General features: G+C 46.5%; 2 protein-coding genes across 2 annotated transcripts in view; one reads left to right on the top strand and one right to left on the bottom strand.

The window, feature by feature from the left end:
• Fnip2 (folliculin interacting protein 2) overlaps positions 1-23640 on the top strand; it is a 90236-nt gene that overhangs the window by 62593 nt on the left and 4003 nt on the right. The window contains exons 9-16 of the mRNA XM_005344120.3: positions 1202-1403; positions 1865-1953; positions 3900-4046; positions 4154-4323; positions 9642-10965; positions 11818-11974; positions 18595-18795; positions 22153-22268. Of these exons, the coding sequence (XP_005344177.2) occupies positions 1202-1403; positions 1865-1953; positions 3900-4046; positions 4154-4323; positions 9642-10965; positions 11818-11974; positions 18595-18795; positions 22153-22268 (2406 nt within the window). The remainder of the gene's footprint in view (positions 1-1201; positions 1404-1864; positions 1954-3899; positions 4047-4153; positions 4324-9641; positions 10966-11817; positions 11975-18594; positions 18796-22152; positions 22269-23640) is intronic.
• The window catches only part of C1H4orf45 (chromosome 1 C4orf45 homolog), an 82119-nt gene continuing 78735 nt past the window's right edge, over positions 20257-23640 (bottom strand). The window contains exon 5 of the mRNA XM_005344121.1: positions 20257-20398. Within this exon, the coding sequence (XP_005344178.1) occupies positions 20351-20398 (48 nt within the window). The 3' untranslated portion in view covers positions 20257-20350. The remainder of the gene's footprint in view (positions 20399-23640) is intronic.

Here is a 23640-nt window from a genome sequence, read left to right as displayed (position 1 = left end):
TAGAGCCCAAAAGATGGTAAAGTTGGCCACCAAGAGAGCATGTGTTGCATGCTGTCGTGTTGCATGCAGGCTAGCTGCACACATCTGCAGTAGCCGCTGACTCTCGCTGCAGTGCCTTTGGAGAACAGAGCAAACGCTCTCCCTTTCACTCTGTGTTAGTAGCTGTGTGGTCGCTTGCCCGGCTTTTCACAGCATTTAAATCAGAGTTGTGGTTCAACCAGAATTGTATTATCCCTAAGACAGATCAGATATGTATCAAGAATTTATTGGCTCTGTAGTTCTTTTATTACAGAAGCCGCCTCTCAGAAGGATCATAAGTTCTTTGAGAACTTGCCTGTACCCAAAGAGTGTTGAGCCTTGCTGCTTTAGTGGCTTTCCCAGAGTTCTCAGTCAGCCAATCACTTGGCTTCATCAGGGCGTTTAAAGGAGTAGCTTCCTCTGGTGGCTTTAATAGCCCTGGGGAAGGCACTAGTAAGCCTTGAAGTGTGCGTCCCCCTGTAAACAGAATACTCCGCAGGACCACAGGACCAGTCTTCAGTGTATCAGCTATTCTTGCCTATCAACAAAAACCAAGGACCGATTTCATTTGTTTCTTTGTTTGATACAAACCAACGTGTGCCAGAGGGCTTGTGTAGACGTCAGAGGGCAGCTCTCAGGAGTCGGTTCCTGCCTTCTAGCTTATTGAGGCAGGGTTTCTCTTGTTTCTCGTGTGTGTCGTGTTCTAGGCTAGCGGGCCTGTGAGTGTGTCCTCCACCAGCTCTTCTGCCCCTGCCTCCTATCTCACAGTGGAAATGCTAGGATTTCAGGTGTGCACTGCCACATCCAGCTTTTTCTGTGAGTCTCAGGGACGGAACTCGGGTCACCAGGCCTGTACAACAAGCACAGCTAGAACCTGTGTTTTGGTTGAGCTGGTGTCTGGCACTCCTCCTAAATACAGTTGAAAGGATGAGAGGTAAACCTTCAAATGGGCAGTGGCTTTCATTTGAACTTCTCTTGATGGCAGGGTGATGATGTGTGGTAAGTGGTCCTTCAGTCTCCATGACAAAGGAGAGAGAAGATGATGATCTGAGGCAGGTGAATGACCAGCTCAGTTCTCGGTGTCTGCCTTGCTTCCTGAGGTATCATCACACAGCAAGACAGCTTATCTTCAGTGATTCACTGATCCATGGCCACTTCAATTTCAAACTTAATTTTCCTCCAGGTCAGCGGATGAGATGTTTAGCTTGGCTGACGAAGCCTCTAGCTCCAATCCAGCCATGGTGAGAAGGAAGAAAATTGCCATCAGCATCATCTTTTCCCTGTGCGAGAGAGAAGCAGCACAGCAGAACTTCCAGGACTTCTTTTTCTCCCACTTCCCCCTGTTTGAATCTCACATGAACAGGCTGAAGAGTGCCATTGAGAAGGTAGGGGATGGGGGATGTACGTGCTCAAGGGTACAGCGTGTACAAGGGATGGGGTGCAGCTCAGCGCAGGGTTAGAGCACCTACGCAGCGTGTGCAAAGCCCTGGGATCCATTCCAAGCAAACACTTCAATAAGAAAATGAAAGGTATTAAGACTGCAACCTACTGGCAAACGGGAGATATTTGCAGCCAAAGACAGCACTTGTCTGTGTGTGTCAGATGGCCTGCATAAGGAAGTCAAAATGTGCCCTAGAATGATGGGCCTTGGGATTTTTAAGGCTGGAGATCCGACACTGGTTGCTGTAGGGAGGGAAGGAAATTACTGCTTTTTGATGAGGGGATGCACCATTGCTATGTGTGTTTAAATTTCTTATAAAATCATCATTCATTAATGAGCACTAGCTGGTCAGTTATAAAGGAATTTCTTCTCCGAGAGTAATTTGCCTCACTCTCTCCCATGAAGGCCATGATCTCCTGTAGGAAGATCGCAGAATCAAGTCTCCGTGTCCAGTTTTATGTGAGCCGTCTGATGGAAGCTCTGGGAGAATTCAGGTAAGGTACGAGGTTTGAAAATCCAGCAGGAAATGATGAGCCACTGTATTGCCAACTGCTGTGAGCTTCTCTCTCTCTCTCTCTCTCTCTCTCTCTCTCTCTCTCTCTCTCTCTCTCTCTCTCTCTATCTTTCTCTCTCTCTCTCTCAGAAGATTTGGGGGACTGGCGGTTTGTAGTCATTTTAATGTCTCCACCTGTGTGAGGACAGGTTGAGTAACACAGCCCCAAGTAATCTTCACTGTGCCTGGTGGCTCTTAATTGAAATAGTTTTCTTCTTTGTTGTGTTGTTAGGTTTTCTCGTTGTTTTGTGTTTATTTTGAGATAGTCTCACTGTGCTGTCCTGGCTAACCTAGAACTAACTGCATACTAGGCTGAGCTGGCTTTAAATTCAGAGATGCACTGGCCTCTGCCTCCCGAGTTCTGGGATTAAGGCGTGCATCACCTCACCTAGATTAAGGGTATTATTTTCATTAGAACTAGAAAGTAATTTTAAAGGATGTCATACAAGTCAGTTCCATGATCTTACGTCTATCGTCTCATTAATGATGAAGGGGAAACCCCTCTACCCTTTTCACAGACGGAGAAGCTTGGGTTCAGGGGTGCGTCTTATCCCCTAGAGCTCATGGATAGTGTGTACATTTGTGGAGACCTAGCTCTCACCTGCCAGGGTGGGTCTGGTGCACATGCCATGCCTGAGGTCCGTGCCCTGATCTGGATAGCGAATCTAACTGACCTCTGCCTCCGCTAATCACCTACGGGCACTGGTTTTCTGTAGTCCTTGCCCTCAGAGTGTGGGTGGCAAGGTACTCTGCTCCAGGTATGGGGATTTCTCCCGCTGCGCTCATCCGAGTTTCTCAGAGCCAGTCTCTCAGTCGGGAATGGAATCTCACGGCAAAGCCGTTGGGAGTGAATGAGCCGAATAGCTGAGAGGTGAAAAAAATTACATTTCCTAGAATATTAGACCATTCTTTCGCTGATGGGCTCAGTGCTGCTTGAAGCAGTGTAACCACTTTTCCTGAGCACTGGCTGTGGAAACAGAACTGCTTAGGTTGTTTCGTTTTGAGAAGTACTGTGGAGATGATGGGTGAGCCGTCTCCTTGGGGCAGCTCTAGGTTTGCAGACGGCCTTGCAGGGGTCACACTCAGCGCTGGCTTGTGCTTGAGGGTCTGGATGCTGTTCTGAACACTAGTCTTTCAGGGGTGAAAACCGGAAATCAAAAAGCTAAGGTTGTGTACATAGAAGTCGTTTACTTATTTTGACCGTGAGCCCTCCAGAATCAGACAAAATAATGTACTAATATTTAGAGACTTTTTTGTTTGTTTCATTTTGTTTTTTGATTTTTGGGGTTTTTTTGTTGTTGTTTTTGTTTTGTTTTGGTTTGGTTTTTTGAAATAGCGCTATATAGTGAGACCCTATCTGTCCTGGAACTCACTCTGTGTAGGCCAGGCTGGCCTTGAACTCACAGGGATCCACCTGCCTCTGCCTCCCAAGTGCTGAGATTTAAGAGTGTGTGCTACCATGCCCAGCTGAGACGTGAGTTTCGTAGGTAAATCCTCGACCTTGCTACTTACTACCCCTCTCAGGATCCTCCCATGTCTTCCCCACCCCCGCACTCTTAAGTGGACACCCTTTGATGGTTATTGTTATGTACAGTTTGTGGTCACAGCTTCTTCACTCAGTAAATACTGTTTTTTGAGGTGTGAAGTTTTTTTGTTTGTTTTCTGTTTTCTATTTTTTGCCGAGGTAGATTCGTGTTCTGTCCTGATTGCTTTAGGCACATGGCTACATAGTCTAATCCAAGTATGATTCTTCTGTCTTGCCAACCTGTGTTAATTTATTTTTTAATTCCTTAAGGCGAACACATATCCAAATTACAGTGATCAGCTTTATTCTTTGATACTAAGATACCCAAAACAACTGTTCTTGTCCCTTCTCTCTTCCTGTAGAGGGACTATCTGGAACTTGTATTCTGTTCCGAGGATAGCCGAACCAGTGTGGCTCACCATGATGTCGAGTACGTTGGAAAAAACCCAGCTCTGCCAGCGCTTCCTCAAGGAATTTATACTTCTGATAGAGCAGGTCAACAAAAACCAGTAAGCATAACTGGTGGGCAGATCCCAAGCCAGTGTGTGCTCTGCACAGGACGTGGCTGTGTTCTGTATTTGACTAATTTTGGTGTGCTTTTGTCCGTCTTTCCAAGGTTTTTTGCCGCCTTACTGACTGCAGTGTTAACCTACCACTTGGCCTGGGTACCAACTGTCATGCCTGTTGATCACCCCCCAATTAAAGCCTTCTCGGAGAAGCGTACCTCTCAGTCGGTGAACATGCTGGCCAAAACACATCCGTACAATCCTCTCTGGGCCCAGCTGGGTTAGTACTAATCTGACTGCTCAGAGGATATATCTGATGAAATGGGCTGGGCAAGGCGGGGTGCTGGAAATTATGGCTTGTACTGGCTTTCCAGCCCAGTCATTCAAGGATTGTCTCTTGCAGGATTGAGACTGCTCCACATCCCTCTCCCTCACCGGTAGCTTTGTTTTGAGGCAGTATTGGTCAACTAAGTTCTCCACTTCGCAGAGGCTGTTCATCCTGTCTTGGTTTCCTTAGCTACTGACCGACTGGGCCAGATGATTCTCTATGGCTGAGTTGTGATGGGGCAGAGGAGGGCTCCCTCACTTCTCATAGGTTGCTCAGCAAACTCTTGACGTCCATTCGTTAGATCTTAGTACAGTTCCTCTCTGCCCAAAGTTATAACCATCCAAATGTCTCCCAACATTGCCAAGCTTCCCTGGGGGGAGGGGCAACCAAAGGAACTCAAGTGAGAACCATTGCCTGTAGGATAGAGTGGCTGGGGAAACAGAAAACCAGGGGAAAGCTGCACCTAGGAACCTAGCGCTTCATAGGCGAGACTGGGGTTGCGTGCCTGGACTCATTCTCAGCGAGCGTCAAAGTGACTTTACACGACATTCTGCCTGTGTGCTGGAGCTCAGCCTCTCGGATGCAGTAGTCTGCCGGCTGCTGGACAAGGCAGATCCATGACCAGATCGTTTGAGAACACTGTAGCCGGTGGAGAAGGGTGGGCAAGTGGATGATATGGGCCCCCAAGCCTTGCACTTGGTTCCTTTCTGCAGGCAGGCACTTAGCTAGCCTTCCTGGGCCTCTTCCTTCTGTGTGTTAAGGATGGAACCTGGCTGGGGCCTCATGTGTAGATAAGCAAGCACACATCAGACGGGGTGGGGTCAGGACTTGTGTTTACTGTGAGATGCAATCGGTGTACAAACACTTTTGCTCTGTTGCTGTTACCTGAGAAGTCCATTGTGGGGCATTTACAGAGGGAGAAAGAGGGTGGATGAGGTTTTCCCGGAAGGCTTAGTTGAGGGAATCTCCAAATGGTAATTGGTAGGAACAGCAGTGGGCTGGGGGAAGCACTCTAGTCCTAGCAAGCAGGGTGTTTCAGAAACCATAACAAACACACAATGTTGCTAGTGCTGTATACACATGCTAATTGATGAGATTCTCACCCTGCCTGTCACAGGTGTCCTTCTTTGATAGCGTAAATTACTTTCTTGTCCTTATGCCTGTGAGACACAAAAGGAGATACAAGTCTCATAGGGTAAGTAATAGGTGTGCTTTTAATGAACTAACTAAAGAAGTCATGGAGAGTAACAAGTTACCTGACTTGTTACCCCAGGGTTTGGGAGACTGAGGTAGAAGATTATTGTGAGTTGTAGGCTAGTCTGGGCTATTTAACCAAGGCGTTGTCTCAAAAAAAAAAATAAATAAAAAATAAAGTGCAGTGCTTAATATTTTGATGCTTGATACAAGGAACTGTTCAAAACTTTCCACCTTGTTCGGGGGGATGAGAAGCTCTTCTTGAGGGTCTTATGTTGTCTTCCTCAACGGGAAGACAGCCTTTCCAAAGTGTATTGTTTCCCCCTGAAGGGGAATGGGCTGGATGTTAAGGAAATAGTGTGTCCTGGTGTAGAGTCGATTTTCAAACAATGGTAATGAAGCCACGTGCATTTAATTAGATAAATGTATTTAGACTTGGGCATGCTTCTCCTATGGGATTGAGCTCCCTGGAGCCACTGATTTCATGTGTTCAGTGTAACAAGGCAGAAATCCCTTCTTGTGGGCTTGTTCATTGCTTTTCTTTGGAGATAGACACCACCGAAGGTCTTCAGTTCTCTCTTCTTGAGAAGACGCCCTCCAAGGTCCAGGTGTTGTTCGGAGCTGGTTGAGGAGGGAATGAATGAAGCCTTGCACCAGGAAGGCATCTGACAGCCTTGAAGGCGTTTCCATGATTCGAGGATGTAGACAGTTCTTTCTGTGTGCCATGGTAGGCAGGAAAATGCAAGCTCTGCGGCCTACACAACAGTGCAGGTGTAATTTTAATCTAGTTTCCTCAGGAATAAAACCAGCTCTATCTTGAATGATTTCAGCTTCTTGCTGAGAGCTCATCAGGACAGCCCACACCTCTCGTCTCTCCTGTGCCATTTCTTAGCCACGGTCTCTCCATACTCTAAGGCGGTGAGCTGGTGACTTTGTTCCCATGGGCACCATGCACGGGGTTTCCACATTAGAGATAATACCCACCAGTGGCCTGTGGGAGCCATTGGTGGGCAGAAAAGCATTTAAACAGGATAGCAGACGTTCTGTAAAATGTGAGTTTTAGGATGTGGTGTCTCAATATAGTGTTTGTAATAGGAGCGGTGGGGCTGCGTCCCCAGCACCCTGGCCGCCTGCTAGCTTATGCCTGAAATAACAACACACAAACTGTATTCATTTAAACACTGCTTGGCCCATTTCTATCTAGCCTCTTCTAGGCTAATTCTCACATATTAATTTAGCCCATTTCTAATCATCTGTGTAGCACCGCTAGGTGCGCTTACCTGGAAGATTCTAGCCTATGTCCATCCTGGGTCTGAGCTTCATGCGTCTGCCCAGGAGAGGGGAGCATGGCGTCTCTGAGCTCCCTTCCTCTTCCTCCCAACATTCTGTTCTATTTACTCCTCCCACCTATGTTTTAACCTATCAGGGCCAAGCAGTTTCTTTATTGCTTAACCAATGAAATCAACAGATTGATATATGACACTCCCACATCAATATAGAATTTGCTGTAGGAGAGAAACCTGCCCTTGAGCTGAGTGGGCTTTCGCCTGCTGCCTTCAAGGTTTGGACAGTTCTGCTGCAGCTGGTCTATCTACTCTTACTTGTGTTCTCCTGCTCGGAGTTCATTGATCTTCCCGGATGCACAAACTTAAACTGCATGAATGACATGACATTTAGATTTTTGGGAACCCTTGTTTTAAAATCTATTTCTGCTCCAGTCTCCCCGCCCCTCTCCCAGAATCACTACTGTGTGCATCTCGCTGTGCTTGATGAGGCCCCCAGACAGCAGAACTGTGTGTATCTTTCTTCATTTCTATTTCTCCTTGCAGAATGGGTAATCCTACCTGACCTGTTTTCAAACATGCCATCTCTTTTCTTCACCCTGGTGAGATCTGCTCTTCATGGGGATTGAATGACTATTAGGCTTGACCCTTGACTATCACAAGATATCAAGATACCTGTAAGACTTTCCATTTTATAGACAAGGAAACTAAGTCTTTGGGAGGGTTGAAGTGAAACTTATCTCTGTGTTTTAGAGCATTATCTTTTGTTTGCAGCAAATAGTTATTTTCTGACCAAAAAAGCAAAAGTAATAAACACTTGTAAATCTAGTCTAACAATAAGAAAGTGTACATCTTCTGTTTCTCCTCCTCTCTGCAGAAGAGGTTGCTCACCTTGATTTTGATGCTAACTATCATCTAGTTTTGCTGCTCATCATTTTTTATTCAGCAGAATGTGGGCATGCGTGTGTCTATGTGCATGTGTATATCCGTATAGATGGTGCAGGTGCATGTAACCATGTCAGGTCGGGTGTTCTCTTCTGTTACTCTGCCTTGTTCCCTTGAGAAGGATTTTCTCACTGAATCTGGAGCTCTCTGTTGCCCAGCAGTTTGGGTACAGACAAGTGTATCTATACCTGGCTTCTTATGTGGATGCTGGGAAATGAACCTAGGCCCTCAGACACTTTCTGAATACTCTAGCTCAGCACTTACTTCCTAACCTGTAGACAGAAGTTTCTGTTCCACCTGGTCCCCTGCGACTGTTCAGTCCCAAAGAAACACACAGAAGGCCTGCTTATCTGTCTGTCTGTCTATCTACCTACCTACCTATCTACCTGTTTATTTATTTATAGCTCAGGCTTATTGTTAACTAGCTCTTACAACTTGAATTAACCCATAATTCTTGTCTATGTTTAGCCATGTGGCTTGGTATCTTTTCTCAGTAAGGCATTCTCATCTTGATTCCTCTGTGTCTGGCTGGTAACTGACTTTGTCTTTCCTCTTCCCAGAATTCTCCTAGTCTGGTTGCCTCACCAGACTTCCTGCCTGGCTACTGGCCAATCAGCATTTTATTAAACTAATATAAGTGAAAAAATCTTTACAGTGTACAAAAACATTATCCCACAGTACCAACCCTTACTTAGCAATATGTCTTACCTCTTTATCCATTTCTTTCAAAAGACCCCAATTTTTTTCCATTTTTTTTAATGGAGGATTTTGAACCCTTCCCCCGAGGACAGGGCTTTGTGCTTCTTTTCTAGTTTTGCTGCTGTGTACCAGCTATAGGAGTAACCCTTTGTGGTCTGTGAGAAATCATAGACCATGCTGCTCCAACACTTAGAAAATTAATTTAAAACAGGTTCAAACAATCTGGTAACATTTTTTAGATCTGTGTATTTATGGAGAGATGGGAAATAATTGCCTGCTTGTTTCGTACTGTGTAGACCAGGCTGGCCTGGAACTCATGATCCTCGTGCCTCCGCCTCTCTAGTAACTGGGATCATGGGCCCACGTGACCAGGACCAGCTTGGATGTAGTACTGAGGCCACAGAAACACCTCTGAGTCCTGAAGTGACTGTGATGTCCTGAAATGTGGGGACACAGGATCAGAAGGAGGGCACGGCATGAGCTCGTGGTCAGGGCAGTTCTCTCAGATCAAACCATAGCATCTCCCTGTACTTCTGAGCTCTCTAAGCCTTCAGTCTTGTCTTTTTATAGAAAAGTTGTTTATTATTATTTCTGTCCTGCCCTTTAAATGTTCTTGGAAGCTGTGCACTGGGGCAAACACTCCCAAGGACAGACTTCCTTATGGTTCCCTAGAGAGAGCTTCCTGCCCATTCTCACAATGTTTCTCTCAACCTCGGTCTACTAATTTTAGTTTGCTCTAGCCTGTGGCTTCCTGCCTCACTAGGAACGCATTCCCCAGCCGAGTCCTGATGTCCCCCAGTCTTCTTTGTAACTGCCACTAAGGAGCATCTCTATTTATGGGACACTGCTTCCAGTGTTAATGGCTTCCAGCCTTCTGGTTGATTTGCTTGGTTGTGCAAATATAATCTGTGAGTACCTACCCACTCAGTAGATGTTGGCTGTCTACCTTATTAGTGAGCATAAAGCTATCAAGACCAATTTGTGTGGCTCAGGTATTCTTGGGTGTGCAGTCTACCCCTGAAATACAATGGACTTATACCAGGACATACTAAGAGAAATCAAGTAACTAGTTTTGTTCTTGTAGAGGGCAGATATTCCATATATGCTAACACCAGAGGACTTTGTCTTCTGTCCGTCTTTGCCCTGTAGGTGACCTTTATGGAGCGATAGGCTCTCCGGTGAGACTGACCCGCACAGTGGTGATTGGAAAGCAGAAGGATTTGGTCCAGCGCATCCTCTATGTCCTGACCTACTTTCTCCGCTGTTCGGAACTACAAGAGAATCAGCTGACCTGGAATGGGACTCCTAGTGAGGATGACCAGGTTATAAATGGGAGCAAGATTGTAACTGCCTTGGAAAAGGGAGAGGTGGAAGAGTCTGAGTACGTGGTCGTCACGGTGAGAGACGAGCCTGCTCTTGTGCCGCCGGTCCTACCGCCAGTGACCACGGAGAGGAGGAGCCCGGAACCTACAGGAGTCGCCGAGACCCCAGAGGGCGCGCATACTCATGAACTGGGTCACAGTCCTGAGAAAAACAAATACAAGAGGCCAGAGCAGAGTTCTGAGGCCAGTAGTGTGGGATTCCGAGAGGCAGAACCTGACAGTTCCTGGACACCTCAAGATGTATTCTATGAGGACAGCCAGGATGATCAAGAGGCACCCCAAGATGGCTCTTCAAGACCTCCCAGCTGTGAGGTTCCCAGAGTAAGAATAAGGATGGATTGTAGAGCTGTCCATGAGGAGCTGCACGGGGAGATGCTACAGAAAGCAACTGATAGATCATCAGCCTGGCCCTGCCCTGACAGACGTCCCCAGGAGGAGCCTTCTGTTGAAAAGGTCACTTTCCACATTGGAAGCTCCGTCTCTCCAGAGTCCGACTTTGAAAGCCGCACCAAAAAAATGGAGGAGCGGCTAAAGACCTGTGGACCATTCCATGGGACTAGTGCCTCTGCCAGGCCTACCATGGACACTGGCCTGGCTCAAGACCAGCATTGCTCTAGGTGTTCCTCCAAAGCTGACTTTCAAAGGGACATCGCCCTTCCTCAGGACCAGTTCTCAGGGGGAGAAGGTGTCCCTGAGGATAGACACCTCCAGGCCAACTTCGTGGCAGGTGCTGTGGGACAGCTTGGCCAAGCTCAAGGCCCCCTCGAACCTTCTAGCTGTGCAGCAGCCAGTGGCCAGAAACCACTGGAACACACTGGAGATGTGCAATTAAAAGGCAGGAAAAGACCTTCATCACAGCCTGTAAACACATGTAGACAGCAGGGTGGCCTGCTGGGTGCTTCACATGTCCCCTGTGGGGATGCCAGTGGTAAGGCCCACTTCAGAATGCAAGGAGACATTCCCAGGAATGAAAGCTTGGATAGTGCTCTCGGAGACAGTGACGATGAGGTGTGCGCATTAACCCCGCTAGACCCAGGTCACACTTGTGACAGGACTGAAGGGTCCTTGGAAGTGGAGCTGCCTCTGCCAAGGTAACACTGCCCGGGGAATTAGAGTCTGTCCCCAGCCTGACTCTATGACCACGGTAGCTGTCAACGACCACTTTACACGCCATACATGTTTTTTCTTAAATATTAGAGGGGTCGCCAGTTACTTTCCAGGGGGTCCCAGCCTGTGTGGTCTCCAAGGATGCTCACAGTCTCGGTGGAGCTGTGTTCTTTGACAGAGGACTGGTGACTGGTTGTCTTTGTAGCTCTTGACATTTGGGGGGCATGAAGGGTCACAGCAGCCACGGTAGCAGGGAGGGGAGAGCTCTACCTGGTGTCACACCCACCATGACTTCATATTCTCATTAACACTCCATCAGCTTGGCCCTTTGGTCTGTGGTGACTGAAAGTTGCAAATAAAAGTTCCCTCTGTTCTTCCCCACTGTGGTGGAACTCCTCCCTCTGCAGATGAGGTCAGATTCATGAAGCCTTGCTTTGGGCACCGTGATCTGCAGCCTCCTCTTTCATACTTCTGATACTGACATACTGAACATCATGGTGCTCAGTGTGAGGAATAAGATCAGATCCCTTGGTTTTTTCAGACAAGGTCTCACTGTGTAGCATAGGCTGACCTTACACTGACATCTGGCTTAAAAATGAAGTTTTTAAGAGCCATAGAAAAAGTATATGTTTTTTTCCAGGCTTCCATTTTAACTAACATACTTTCTTTCCTCCAAAAAAATCCCCTCTTTGCTCACATTCATGATCTCCTTCTAGATTCTGATATGGGCTATAGGAGACTATGATATTTTCTCTATCATTGGGGGCTTTGTTCCCACTGTAATACAAAAGTGAGTGCTTCTAACTAAGTATTTAATCATTCTCATGTTGTCTCAGTTCTCAGAGCACCAGCAAACCAAGCATTAGAAATTTTGGCCGCTCACTTCTGGCGGGTTACTGCGCTACATACATGCCGGATTTGGTGCTGCATGGAACCGGCAGCGATGAGAAGCTGAAGCAGTGCCTGGCAGCTGATCTGGTTCACACGGTGCATGTAAGTGACCCCGGAATAGAACCGCTGGATGGCCAGCAGCGGGCTTTTCGGTTACACTGAAAGCATCAGTGCAGAGGATTACTTGTTGCTGTGGGATAATGCTCTTGTACCCTGTAACAATTCATCACTCGTATTGTTTTGATAAAATGCTAATTGGCCAGTAGCCAGGCAGGAAGTATAGGCGAGGCAACCAGACTAGGAGAATTCTGGGAAGAGGAAAGACTCAGACACAGAGGAAGCCAGATGAAAATGCTGCACTGGGAAAAGGTACCAAGTCTCGTGGCTAAACATAGACAAGAATTATGGGTTAATTTAAGTTGTAAGAGCTAGTTAATAATAAGCCTGAGCTAATAGGTGAAACAGTTTATAATGAGTATAAGCCTCTGTATGTTTCTTTGGGACTGAACGACTGCAGGACCAGGCAGAACAGAAACTTCCGTATACAGCTTGTAAGACACAGAGTAACACGACAGCCAGTGAGACATAGTTAAGAGTCCTGGGACTGTGAGCATGACCAGGCTAGACTCAGCAGAGGGAAATCAGGTAGTAGCAGAACGGCAGGGTATTGGAGCAGGAAGAGGAACTGCCTTTCTGGGGACAGTAAGGAAGGTGGGGCATCCGACTGCTGGTTCTAGTTTCTTCTGCAAGAGGCCAGAGAGCAAGGGCACAGCTGCCATATAGATCCTTTCCATTGTCCACAGAGGTCAGCCTCCTGGGGCTAGAACAAAGAAGGGGTGAGTGGCCATGGGCTGTCCTGGCAAACAGATAAATGGCACAAATGGTGAGTGACGGTGGCATGCCTTCAGAAGGAAGACCAGAGAGACGCTCGTTTATTATTCAAACCTTGCAAGTTTCTAAAAAGCAGTTTTTTAACTGCTTTGCTATTGAGCTCACTTTGATAGCTGGGAGGAGAAAGCTGTAGAGAGATTTACAGGTATGACTGGGAAATTGTCCTTAGCTCCTGGTGAGTGCTTTTCTGTTATCTACAGCGTGACAGGGCGTGACAGGAGCTGAACACTATTCCAGGAGTCTGGAAACTATGTCAGTCTGATGGACCTGTTTTTAATTGAGCTGCTACTCAGCAGATGTGCAAGCATAGATGTTTTGCACTTAGAAACATACGTTATCTTGGTCTTGGGGACCGAAAGGACCCTGTTGCCTTATGCATCATTACCTCCTGCTCGCATCCGCCTGTGCAGAGCCCTGGGGTGTTTGCTGTCTGTCGTGCTGTTGGTTTGATTCTTAAGGACTTGGGTTTTGCTCCTTGCGCCTGTTCTCCACCAAGCCTGAGTTCTGCTTCTGCCAGAGGCACGGCGAGACTCTGGGAGCTGGTGGGATTGTCCTCTGTGACATTGAGTGTATCAGCTGCTGCACACTTTGCCCAGATGGGCCCAGGTTCTCTTACCACCATGGAAAAGTAACCTCCTGGTTGATAATCACCTCTGACTTACCCGTGACACAACTCAGGAAATTTTGGCATTTTTATGGGCCATCAAGTTCTAACTTCTGAATAATAGATTTTTCATTATAACTGTCTGGCTCTGTAATTCCTACATTTGAGAAAATAACCATGTCTGCACTGTCATTCCTCTGAAAGCTTTTCCATGTTTCATTGTCTTCCTTTTAAAAATAGCATTTTTACACTCTTATCGGCTCGTGTTTCTTTAAATTATAAGGTCCTCTTGTAGTTGAATGTTATTAGGTATAATAACCTGAATCGTGTGATGTGGGCATATACCAAATGCAGCCGTGTGCATGGTGTTGATAGGAAACTCTGAAGGGCTCGTGAGAATACCTTCAAAATCTAATAACTTCATAATATGTCTAGTTAACATTAGTGGGCTTCCAGTCTCACTTGACACGTTCATGAGTCTTTGCTTTTGTTTGTTTGTTAGTTACAGGGGCTCACCTTGGCTGGCCTGGAACTCACTCTGTAGATCAGGCTGTCCTAAACTCACAGAGATCCCCCTGCCTCTGCCTCCCATGTGTGCCACCATGCTGCTGCTGAGTTTGATTTTGAGGTGGACTTGCACGTGGACTGCCTCTCAGACTCGTACTCTGGTGTATGACAGTGCTCTGCTTTTACTGTAGAAGGGATTTCACTTCCATCTACAGAGATCTGTGGGAAACAGGGTATTTGTAAGAACCCTGGTGATTGTCCATCCGTAAGGGACAGTGACTGTCAGAGCTGAGGCGGTTGTAGCTGCGAGCGCCATGTGGAGGCTGAGGACCTGTGGGAGAGAAGGGGGAATCACTTGGCGCCTCCCGCTTTCACAACCTGTTTGGAGGAGTCTAAATAGTTTCAGTTTCCTGCCAGGCTTTAAAAACTCATAATTCGGGGCTGGAGAGATGGCTCAGTGGTTAAGAGCATTGCCTGCTCTTCCAAAGGTCATGAGTTCAATTCCCAGCAACCACATGGTGGCTCACAACCATCTGTAATGAGATTTAGTGTACTCTTCTGGCCTGCAGACACACACAGACAGAATATTGTATACATAATAAATAAATAAATATTAAAAAAACCTCATAATTCCTTTTAAAGAAAGACTCTGAATAACTTTTTGAAAGCAGTTGATGGAGGTTATTGATCCGTTTTCTAGGCTTAGCGTGGCTGAGATGATGAAGTCTGGCCTCGTCAATGCACACTGTGTAGCCACAGTCGTTTTCTTTGGAGCATGAGGGGATTTCTTTCTAGAATATTCAACATCAAGGGTGTCTTTTTTTCTCTTTTTGTTACCCTTGTTGTGTCGGGGAACAGAAAACCTACCACTAGTCCCTCTGAAAGAGGCTTTTTGCCATTCCTTTTCGTGGCTTTCTTCACTTTCATGCACTAAGATTCAGGTTCTCTCTGGCTGTTTTAAGTTGTGCCCCTTTTCAGTCTGTCATTGGAACTCGTGCCTCCTAATACATGTTACTCAGCTTTGCTTCTTTTTCCTATCAACTATAACGACATGTGCTCTTCTCTTTGCTTTCCTTTCACTGTGAATGGGCAGAGGACGCATACATAGGCCGGCAATGCTCGCAGCCTTGTCTCTCTTCTGCATCCTGTCTGCCAGTGAGCACTGCCAGCTCGGCAGCATTAGTGACTAAACCGGGGTCAGAGGTGGGCCTCAGAGACGTCAGCAGCACTGGCTGGGGTCTGAGTCCTGGCGTTACTCATTGCGACCTTCAAGTGAGGCCAGCAGCACCATCCCACTGAGGGGGATGTTGGAGGACACAGGAACAGGGAAAGGACGATGCAGTGGTTCCGAGTTTGCTTTCCAGGTTGGGGTGATAGCTCAGTAGGAAAGTGCTTGCTACGTGAGCATGAGGAGTTGTGCAGTCTCCAGGACCCAGGCAGAAAAGCTGGGTGCAGTGGCTTTACAGGAGGCAGGAAGATTGCTGAGGCTCACTCCTGGTCAAGCCCAGCCTCATTAATAAGGTCCTTTTGAGAGCACGTGTCTCAAAATACAAGATGGATGTACCCCTAAATTTGACCTCCCGCCTGCCTGTGAGAAGTTGGGCCTCCGAAGAAGCACCCTAGGTTTGAATCATAGCTTGGTTCCTAATGCCTTTTTGGCCTTTGGGGGAAATTTCCATTCTATAAAATAAACTGTGCCAATGTCATTTGAATTTGAAAATTCTATAATCCACATCAAGTGTTGAGCACAGCGCCCGGCGCACGACTAAAGTACAGTGCCCAGGAAAAGTTAGCTATTAAAACAGGAAATGTGGGTTGGGCAGTGGTGGTGTACGCTTTTAGTCCCAGCACTCAGGACGCAGAGGCCGGCAGATCTCTGTGAGTTCAAGGCCAGCCTGGTCTACAGAGTGAGTTCGAGGACAGCCAGGGCTACACAGAGAAACCCTGTCTCGAATAAACAACAACAGACAAACAGGAAATGAGAAAGTGCCTCAAGAGTAAAGCAGTAGAGGCATCGCTCACAGGGAGATACCCTTAAATTGCTATCAGAGGTTAGGAAGATGTGCAGGTGTCCCACACACTCTTGTTCCTGAAAACACCTGCCAGACTTGACTGAACAGAGCGTGTACACAGATTCGCCCTCCGTCATGTCACAGGGAGCAGGCTGGTATCTCTCACTGTGTAAGGTCACCAGACCAAAACTAACATCATATTTTAGCTTACAAAAACAAAACAAAATAGTGATCTAGGTTTCAGGCATTTTGCAGACCAGTCTATAAATAACAGTTGGCTATAGCAGGCTGCTCCATTTAATTTTAAGAGTAGCAACAGATTGACTCCAGAGTCAGTAGCTCAGATAAGGAGCTTTGCTGAGCGCCTGGCCATGGTGCATGCTCATGAATGCTAATTAATTCATGTGGGCAGCCAACCAGCTAGACTACAAAGGAACAGCCTGTCCCATCAGACAAGAAAGCATTACTTAAGTAGCGCGCAGTACTCAGGGCATCAGGTCAGCAGCCGCCTCAGAATCAACAGGTTAGAAACGAAGCAGCTCTGGAGGAGCCCCGGACTTTTCCATCTCTTCAGGTTGATGATAAACACACTGGTAACTTGGAGCAGCTCTGGCTTCTGCGGCTGTAGCCCCGGATGCAACCCCATCGGGGTTCCTTTGTATTCCTAGTGTGCCACCTGGTGCATGGTGCATAAGAAGTGCATCTTCATTATAGGTGACTTCACAAAACTGAGTTTAGAACATTGTGTGTTTATGGTTGGAACTGGAATTGATGGGAATGAATATGCCTTCCTCTGGAGTAAAGAGAAACATGAATCATCTTTCTTTAAAATAACAGAGTAAGAGTGATGTGTTTGACACGGTGCCTGTAGCTTGTTGCATTCACTTTTTCTTAAATGTATTTTATCCTTATGGATATGGGAGTTTTACCTGCAGAGGCTGTAAGAAAGACCTGGAGTTACAGATGGCTGTGAGGCACAGTGTGGGTGCTGGCATTGAACCCAGGTTCTCTGGGAGAGTGTCCTAACCCTCTGAGCCATTCATACAGTTCCCTGTATTCGTGTTCTTACAGGAGGCTAAAGTCTTTCAGACCTGTCTCTTGTGTACGTTGTATCATAGTTCAATCATTTTCCCATTTCCTTTTTAATGAGATATTTAACATTTATGTGTGTCTCCACAAAAGCTGCAAGCCTCCTCTTGCATTGTGGTCACACACTCCATCACATGATGTGGTTCTGGAACTCTGACTTGGTGCACCTTTTTGTCCCTTCGCATCGAATCTGATCTCAGCCCAGCAGTTGAGCTGGTGGCCACAGGCTGAATGTGGGGATCAGCGTAGTGGGCACAGTGACTATAGCCACAGCCACAGCACACAGAAGCCGGGCTTTTCACCACTCTAGATCGCCTTGCTCTGCTCAGAGTGCCCGCTTCCTTCCCTGTGCCCATAGTCCTCATGTTGTCTTATGGTTCTCAGAGGCCTTCGTCATCTTCCCACGGTCCACGGTGCTTGCTGCTGTTGCTGCCCCTCCTTCCTCTCAGTTTAAGATGGGATCTCGCTTTGTCACCCAGGCTAGTCTTCAACGTGTGTTCTTTCATGGGATCACAGTCATACAGCATCATGTGACCCTTCCTGTTCATCATGTGACCACTCTTCAGTCTCCAGTGACTAATACTGACCCCGTTTCCAGGAACAAGACACTGCTGAATACATGCAGATAGCTGTATAACGCTGTGTGCCCTGAGTCTCTGTCTGCTGACTCTGTTGGATGCACTAGCAGTATGGTGGCAGCCTCTCAGGTAGCCTGGCTGGCTCCGTCTTTCCAGTGATTGAAACAGGCTAGAGGAGTGTTACACCGAGGCAGTGTTGGAACACGCTTGAATGCCTTTTATGTGTTAAGCATATGTACTCTTATCCCACTGGAGCCCAAGAGTAGGAGCCCAGCAACGTGTTGTACCAGCTTCATGGCCACACCTCTTCCCCCCCAACATGTGGGGATGGCATTGTTATTGAAGTTTTAGGGTATAAGCCTTGGTCTTGGCAGTTCCCAAAAGCTAGGTTTGTCAACCATCCCGGTATACAAATTGAGGAGCTGATGGCCTGTAAAAGTGGCAGCATTGGGTTGTGCGGGACACAGACTGGACTGATGGGTCATCTCTCCCCAGCAATTGCTGGTACAGCTTAGGGAGGATATAATGATACCTTGACCTTGTCAATTGAAAAATGTCAATGGGATCCTCTAGCTTATTCTGGTTTTCCTCATTCTGAATGGGAGGACAGTCTTTCATACTGATTGGAAACATGGAGAAAGCAAAGTCCTTTTGTTTATCTATGAACTCCTTAGTACCTTCTGGTTTTTATCAAAATGATTTTAAGAAGAATGCCATTTTAACCAGCTTTTCGCAGTCTTTATTAACTAACTTGGTGTGTATTATGTGTGTGGGGGCGTGCCCACACAGACCACAGCACATTTGGAGATAAGAGGACAGTTTGAGACTAGTCTGTCCTTCCGTGTGGATCCCAGGGACTGAACTCAGCCCTCTGAGCCATCTCAGACCTTCTAACTAGTCTCAAGCTGGTTCAATGGCACCCCTTTCTGGGGACCGGCGAAGCTCCACACTTGTGCAGCCCACACCCTTGTCTTCTGATGCCACACTGAACACTCCGTCTGTCCTGAGCTGGGGAACCCTGACCCACTGCATCTCTTTCAGCATCCCGTGCTTGACGAGCCCATAGCCGAAGCCGTCTGCATCATCGCCGACACGGAGAAATGGACCGTCCAGGTGGCCACGAGTCAGAGGAAGGTGGTGGACACCATGAAGCTGGGCCAGGATGTCTTGGTCTCCAACCAAGTGTCCTGTTTACTTCAGTCCATTCGACAGCTCTATAAGCTGCACCTTCCTGCCGACTTTGTAAGTATTTGGCCTTTCATCATCAAAAAAATATGTGATTAAAAGATAACTTTTATTCATTGCTTTGATTATAAATATCACAAATTCAGACACATTGTTTTTAATGTACTGAAGGTGTACATTAAAGAAAAATGGAACATGCAGTTTCAAAGCCTCAGACAGGGAGGAGCTTTGCTGGCGCAGAGGGCAGTGTCTTCATTGGAGAACTTGTAGATGATCCAAGGCAGGGCGGTTTTTTTCTGTGAGCATCCTCACAGTCCGTGAGGGGTGAATGGACTCGGTTCACATTTGAAAGGACTTTGTAATAACTTATCACATGGTGTTCGGTTGTTCCTTTCCAAGTGGGATTTTTAGGATCACTCTTGTGACATTTTAACTAGAAACTAAGAACAGCCTAGAAAATCCTAGGAAAGGGTTACCAGCTCTCCCCTAGTCAGTGGACTAGCAAACTCCTGATTCATGTTGAGTGCAGAGAGCGGTATAGAGGAAATGTATTCAGAAAATGAGCAAGGAAGGCTGGACAAGGAGAGAGAGAGACGGAAGGCGCATAGCTGAGCAGCCTCGCTGTGTGGCCTTAGGGACACACACGACGCTGAAGTGCCTGCCTTTTCTGCTTCCTTCCCTTCTGTGCAGGGTGGCCATTTGCAGCCAAGCCTTAGTTCAAATTCCTGTCCCCCTCCTGGTCTCCAGAGAGAGCACAGAACTGTTTAACAGCCCGACAGGAAGCATCAGATAATACACGCTGGTCGTCTGTCTGTCTTCTTCTTACAGCCAGGTCAGGACTCTGATGTCGGTATTCAGAGGGATGGTTGTGAAAGCTGGGGCAGTGTAGAAGGAGAGGAAAACCTTGAAACATCCCTGGGACATGTGGCCACTACTCCTTGTGTGGTGGACGATGGCGAATCCTTGGAGCCCGGGTTCCTTGTTTGCAGCGTGAAGATAGTTTGAACCAGTTGTGAGATTGCTCCACAAACCAGAGAGGAGACAGTGCTTTTCAGACTGGCCAAGTGCCACACCGGCGCAGGAGGCTGCAGAGGCCACCGTGTGTGTCGTTTCACAGTCAATGACTGGGCATCAGAACCATTTCTGAGTTCTGTGTTAGGAGCCTTGTGACCTCTCAGAGGCACATGTTCCTGTCTGTACATCTAGAGGGAAAACAGAACCTGCATCAGGCCGGGCGGTGGTGGCGCACACCTTTAATACCTGCACTAAGGAGGCAGAGGCAGGCGGATCTCTGTGAGTTCAAGGCCAGCCTGGTCTACAGAGTGAGTTCCAGGACTGCAAGGGCTACACAGAGAAACCCTATCTTGGGGAAGAAAAAAAAATCTGTTTCATATGCTTAGGAAAACGAGTTAATTCAAGCGAAGGACTTGGAATGGTGGTAGGTATTCCAATCCATCAATAAACAGTCATTACTGGTATGTGATAGACAATATTGGTGGTGTAACAACTGGCAACATCTTCCATAAAAATCTTTATTTGGCTCGTAACTGAAGCATGCTCTTGCAGGACGTCTCTTCCAGGGTTAGCAGGAGAAGCAAGCGGCTTCTTTCTCCTAGAAGCAGACTGATTTGTCTGTCCTTTGAGGCTTGGGTTTCCTTTTCTGTAAGGGAAAGGAGATATTAGAGCCCATGGCGGCTTGCTGCTGTCTTTACAGTTGCCTACATTGGATTGTCTCAAGACATTGTTCCCATTGTCTGACATCCTAACTATCAAAGCAATACATTATAGAAAAATTTTTCTGCTTCATCTGGTGGAAGTATACATAACCACATAATAAGACACGAATGACCTACTTAACCTGGCAGAACCAAGATCCAAGAGAATTCTGTCTAAGTGTTGCTTTTGAGAAAATACACATGGGACTTGTATATGGAAGGAAATAACTAAAATTTTAGAAGTTAAATGCTATTCCTCTCAGGAGAAAGATCCGACAAAGAGGGGTAACCACTCAATGTAATTCTATTTGAGTATGAAGCTTTAAAAAGCCACTTTTTTGTAAATGTGTTTTTCCCACATTTAGCATATATTTCTAGACCCAGCATCTTGTCATACATTGTTACTGCGGACTGAAAACATCACACATAAAAACCACTTTAAGACATAAAGAATTCAGTCTGATTTGAATGTTTCTTGCTATCTTGTAACTCTTATTTAAATACTATGTATTTCCCTTCATAATGAGCCAAAACTTGGTAGGAAATCTCTCTGCTGTTTACCTCTGAGATTGGTGCCATCCCCCTGCCTTGAGTAGTACTTACAGCTATGGTTCATCCTGAGCATCCTGCACCTAAGATGCTCGCCAGTGACAGACTCAAAAGCCCCTGTGTCTCACAGACACTTCTCCCCTATCATTTGATCAGCCCAGATGAACAGGGTTAATGTCTTCGGATGCATCTGTTCATCTTTTTACCCTGAAAATAGGAGGCCTAATGGTCTAGAAGGAAATTGTGGATGATGGGATTGTCTTGCCAATGCTGTCAGGTGCCATCTCTCAGAGACACTGGGGCGACTGCCTGCCAAATGCAAAAAAGCCTTTGCTGCTGGCGGGAGACGCAAATGGAGGGCTGTGGTTCCCTGACGACTGGAGCTAAACACAGTTCCAAGTGAAAAGATATCCCCAAGATAATTGTTCTCTCCTTTTGTTATTAAAGACCTAATTAAAGGATCCTCTAAAAAGCAAGTCTGAAGTGACCTTGTTCCCATCACTCTGCTTCTAGGAATGTATTATGCCAGAAATGTCTGAGGTCCAGAAAGAACACAAGAGCTAAAACATTCTTTACAAAATTATAGCCCCAATGTAGAGTGCCCTATGGTTAAGTAAATAGTAGTAAGGTAACATTTTCCTAAAGCACTAGCCATGAAAATGGCCTAGTAAGGAATTCTTAAATACGAGATTATTGGTAAGTTTCTCAACAAGAAATCTTGTGAACAAAGATGTAAAGACAAGTACAAAAATAAATCCACTTCTGCAACCCAGAACTCGCTGTTCTGTAAGGTTCTGATACATAGGAAGAGTGTGTCTCTCCAGAGAGCCAAGATGATGATGGTCCTCACTCCCACATCGGTTCCAAGAACAAAGTTAACTATTTAAAAGCCAGAAAGACGGGTTGTTCATGCTAAGGGAAAAATTTCAACTCTGTAAAAGGTTCTCTTTTTTAAAACATACTAGAATGATATTATATGCAAATGTTAATAACCATTTTATGAAAAATGTAAGCTGGTGGTTCTGGGGGTTTATTTGAAAGGGAGCGGTTACAGCTGTGTATATAGAAATGGATAAGGAAAAGCCCAGCTCTTACAGTTCCTGGCAGATGCTGAAGACGCAGCCCTCATTGTCAATGCTATTGGTTGCAGTGCGTCATGCATCTGGAAGACAGACTACAGGAGATGTACCTTAAGAGCAAAATGCTTTCCGAGTATCTCCGGGGACACACGCGTGTGCACGTGAAAGAACTGAGTGTGGTGCTGGGGTGAGTTCTGTACACACACAAACACACACACACACACACACACACACACACACACACTGGCCTGTGCCATTCTATACCTACCGGATCAGTAACCTCACTCAGAGGTGTGCCCATGCTGCTCCCCAGAGAGCTGCAGGATGTCGGCTGCAGCAACATTTGATCTCACTCTGCCTCTTCATCTCTAGTGACACAGTCGTGATGCAAAAATCACAAGCTGTCAGGGTCAGCGGCAGCTTGTCTCACATTGTGGAGGAGGTGAGAGGCACTTCCTGCGTACCTCCTGGGTTCACCGCACCCAGGATTAGACTTGCTCTTTGCTAAGGATGTCCACCATCTTCCAAGAGCACTGGCCCCACTTTCCCTACAAGAAATTCTGACTTCTTCATTTTCATTTCCGGTAGAGAAGTAACAGAAAAGACTCTACCTATAAAGAATTTTTCTGCCATATCACTAATGGTGATTCTCCTAATTTGGAATAAAAATATGCTGTGTCTATAATGTCACCCTTAATTTTCTACTAGGCCTGGTAAAGTTTTGTTTTATTTGTTTAGTTTTGCTTTTTGGATGATCTGTTTGTTTTGAAGATGGGATATCATTTTGTGGTCTTAGGATTGCTGGCTTTAAATTCAGGGTCCTCTGGCTTCAGTCTCTTTACTGCTAGGATTACAAGCATGTGCCACCATGCCTGACTCCCAAAGTAATATATCATCATCATCATCATCATCATCATCATCGTTATCATTAAATGTTTTTATTTTATATGCATGTACACTTGCACGCCACATGTATGCAGGTGCACTCGGAGGCTAGAAGAAAGAGATACTCGGTTCCCTGAAGCTAGAGTTCCAGGCTCTTATGAGACTCCTGACCTGGGTGCTGGCACTGAACTCAGCCACTGGAACAGCCACGTGGACTCTCACTGCTGAGCCATCCCCAGTTCTGACGGCATTGGAGTTAGGACAGGTCAATGTGACAGATCGGTGACTAAGACAATAGAAAAAGCTGTCACTGTGAGTGAACACCATGACCAAGGCGACTCCTATGAAGGAGATATTTAAGAGGACTCCCTCACAGTTCCAGAGGTTTAGTCTGTTACCGTGGCAGGGAGCACGGGGCACACAGGCAGGCAGGATGCTGGAGCAGTAACGGAGAGTTCTACATCCTGATCCACGGACAGAGAGACTGGGCCTGGCGTGGGTTCCCAAGGCATCTCCTCCTAGTCCTTCCAATCTTTTCAAGGGTGCCGCTCTCTTGTGACAGGCATCAAATATACGAGCCTGTGGGAACCGTTCTTATTCCCGCCACACTCCCGTCATATGTTTTTGGTAATTTATTTAAAAATATTTTCCCATTTGGAGGGATTGAGCTTTTG

The sequence above is a fragment of the Microtus ochrogaster genome, chromosome 1, assembly GCF_000317375.1.
Source record: "Microtus ochrogaster isolate Prairie Vole_2 chromosome 1, MicOch1.0, whole genome shotgun sequence".
Classification (NCBI taxonomy): domain Eukaryota; kingdom Metazoa; phylum Chordata; class Mammalia; order Rodentia; family Cricetidae; genus Microtus; species Microtus ochrogaster.
Note: the sequence above shows the minus strand (reverse complement) of the source record. Positions and strands in the feature narration are given on the sequence as shown.